The sequence below is a fragment of the Pygoscelis adeliae genome, unplaced genomic scaffold, assembly GCF_000699105.1.
Source record: "Pygoscelis adeliae isolate BGI_AS28 unplaced genomic scaffold, ASM69910v1 Scaffold154, whole genome shotgun sequence".
NCBI classification, from domain to species: Eukaryota; Metazoa; Chordata; class Aves; order Sphenisciformes; family Spheniscidae; genus Pygoscelis; species Pygoscelis adeliae.
In genome coordinates this window covers 5,523,600-5,526,987 of record NW_008825113.1, presented here as the reverse complement: position 1 = coordinate 5,526,987, position 3,388 = coordinate 5,523,600, and the positions used below count along the sequence as shown (strand labels likewise).

At 44.8% G+C, this 3,388-nt stretch overlaps 1 protein-coding gene across 1 annotated transcript in view; it reads left to right on the top strand.

The window, feature by feature from the left end:
- Nucleotides 1-2,437: 2,437 nt before the first annotated feature.
- The window catches only part of LOC103920341 (trefoil factor 1-like), a 4,280-nt gene continuing 3,329 nt past the window's right edge, over nt 2,438-3,388 (top strand). The window contains exon 1 of the mRNA XM_009328045.1: nt 2,438-2,519. Coding sequence (XP_009326320.1) covers nt 2,438-2,519 — 82 coding nt within the window. The remainder of the gene's footprint in view (nt 2,520-3,388) is intronic.

The window sequence follows — 3,388 nt, the reverse complement described above, 5'->3', positions numbered from 1 at the left end:
ACCCTGAGCGCCCTACGCCGTTACCAAAATGTCTAGCTAGGTGCCAGCCTCAGAGAAAGAAACGCATTTACGGGGGAACTCCAGATAATTTTCAAGGCTTTGCTATATAAACATATTAACAACATTAAAGTAATTTGCTGGCAGAAAGCAAAAAGCGTATTTCTTTCAGTGTGTTTGTTTTAAGATGCCAATCAAATGCTCTTTCCGCAGCAAAAACTCAGTGGTAGATTTGCCTTTGTGCATGCAGTTGGGATCGGGCCCAAGAGGTGACAGCTGACAGATAAGGAGTTAATTAATATCCAGTAAGAGGCAGGAGGAACGAATGTTATCGGCCGTTTCACCTGACTCATGCGGTGGGCCGATAATCTACTGAGAAGAGCTATGGAGGTGTGAAAGCAGCGCGGTCCCCCACTCAGGATGACCGCTTTCCTTTCGTGCATGGGCAACATTTCAGCCAATCTCACCCCCTGCACTGCGAGAAGAAAGCTGATGGAAAAATTGCTAATGACTTCGCTGGACCAGGTGTAACGATGGACATTTGGGAGCACTGTCAATGTTGCACATAAGAAGAAAACTGTGTTTTTAAGTTTTAAATCTGATGTTTTTTCCCCAGTGATGGAGGCAAAAGGCGTGATGCAAACTGCTGAGTGCTGGAACACAGTCCTCTTCTGCCTGCAGCTTGGTATCTCGTGAAATGAAGGATACACAAAATGTTTGGTTTACGGATCATGACTTTCAACAAGAAGTGTCATCAATATATTAAATAGGGATCGGCATAAATAAAGTATTAAAAAAGTTAAACAGCAGGAAAATGAGCTCTATTATCTTTTTCCCTTGTAGACCACAACTCTTCCTACAGGATTCAAAATACTTTTCAACAAATAAATTACCTTCAAAACACAACCATGGAAGTTAAAAGTTCTTGCTTTGAACTTTGCCAAGGAAAGAGGCACAAAACAAACTCATATATAAAAATCAAAGGCATGAAGACTCAATTCTGTCAAAGATCAAAAAAATGCATTGAATCCCTTTTCTGGTGAGGAACAGGAAGAATTCCCTGGTGGTTCTCCCATGGGAAAAGGGACGCTGCAGAGCACCACGGGGGCTGTGGCTGGCCATGCCTGCTCCACAGGTGCCTCCTTTGGGGAGGGTGTGGAGCCAGTCCCACCATCCCACTGCTTGTGTCCCCCTCCCTGGCACTGCTCTGCTTGTGTTCAAGCATTGGGAAGTAGCTAGAAGTTAAGAAATGTTACAGTAAATGGTAGAAAAAGATCCAAAAGGGAGATTAAAGCCTGACCAGGCTGTCCAAGTCCCAAGGCCTGGTGTCCTGACACAGCCCAAAGGCTGCATTAGAGGTCACCTTTGAAATCAGGAGAAAAACAATTGTGAAATTAATAGGTCAAACGTGGTGCTTCAGAAGTTTGTTTCTGGTAAAACACATGCCTGTGGTGTTGGACAGGTTGCAAAGCAATACCCTGCTCTGGGGACCAGGCAGAGGGGACAGGGGCAGCTCCCATCGTGGCCCCCCAGGGGCAGGACCTGCAGGCTGGCAGGGGGTCTGCTCCAGGAGCCTGACCTTCCTCCTTGCGCAGGACCTTGAGTCCAAAATATTGGCTGGGGCACTCAGCTCTGACCCCTGGACGAGCACAGTGCCTGTGGGTCAGGCTGAGATCATACATAAACTCTCCTTTCCTCTCTCGAGTCTCTTTATGCTGCTGCCTCTCTTGTTTTTTTGTTTGTTTGTTTTTTCCCCCTGATCTTACCTTCTTTTCCTATTGCAAACTGGTGTAAATTGCCTCATGTGTGGAAACAAACAGCGGCCTCAGCCAGGCTCGGTATTTCACAGTCACACCTTCTACTTTCTGTGCTTACGTATTTCTTCAGGTCTGTAGCAGCAGTTCTTGGTTCCCCAGCACGGTTCACGCTGTGGTCTCCTGAACCTCGGAGGTGTCACATCTCCAACCCTCCTGCCTTACCCATTTCAGAGTAAGCATAACCAAAACCTTAAGGCCAGGGAAAAATTCAGGCAGAAAAGATACACTTGGATAGGAAATATATGCATATATTTTTCAGTAGTGGCAAAAATTTAAAGCTGCCCAGAAGTCTGAAATACTCTAATGGCAATGAAAGCAGCTGGGGTTGCCAGAGCCACCCAGCAGCATCCAATTAATAGATTATGGGATCACGTAATAGATATGTATCTATAGGTATGTAATAGATACAGGATCAATAGATCATGGGAGCCTAGAAAGTTATCTCAGGGATATCAAAATATGCACGGCAACATTTCCTAATTAAACAAAGGAAAACCCAACCTCTGGGTGAAACATTGGATGGAACAATGTTATCAGACCTCGCTGGGCAAACATGAGGAGCGTATAAAACGAGCTGCTCCGAGGGAGAACAGCACCTCTCCTCCACCCGCCTTCCAAGAGCAATGGATCTCAAAGTGATCTGCGTGCTCTCCATCGTCCTCATCATAGCCCTCAGCACCTTGGCAGAGGGAAGGACATTACCAAGTAAGTACATTCATCTTCTGTTGCCTTCACAGGTATGTATGTGGGCCTGATCCTACTGACTGTAACTGCAGCAAGACCATGTCTCCAGTTTACGTATCAGACAGCGAATGTCTGGTTCTGGTACTATTACCAAAGTTGGAGTCTACTTTTTCATTTTTTCAGAGAAATCTATGGCAAAATAAAAAAGACTGCAGGTGTGCTCTTGTCTTGGTGGAATAAGCAGGAACCTGCTGCAAAGGTAGAGGGACAGACATGTCCAGGAGCTTGCTAGAACAGGACCAGGACAGGAACAGGAGCTAGCTTTGTCTAAATAGTCTTCTGACATTTATTTTATGCTACTTTACCACATGAATACAATTTTTTGGAAGTCTATCTGCCTCCTCAATAAATGACAAGTCATTTAGACAACTTAAGAACTGGAAAGCAAGTAACTCAATGGCAGACACCTAAGGACATCTCCAGAATTTCTTGGTTGCGGATGACTGTGCAATAGGCTTAAAATGTTAAAAGTATAGCTGCAACTATTTGCATGTAATCCTACATTTTTATAGGCACCTGACGATAATGCAAAGATTTTGTATTTTTACACCTGTTCAAATATCTACTGGACCCTTAACTCTTTCTTTTTTTCACATGGGATGGGCAAAGCAACAAACATTTACTAGCATGACATTTGAAGTTATGGGGTTTTACCATTTGATGTGGTCTATTTGAAGTCCAGAGACCCCACTGTGCTGGGCTGGCTCGGCTGCAAATGAGACCACAGATTCTCAAAGGGTGGAGTACAACCCTTACTGAAATCGGTGGGAGTTTAAAAGCAGCTTTTAAACCGCACGTATCGGAGTTTCCCGGATCTTTGCCGGCGGCGG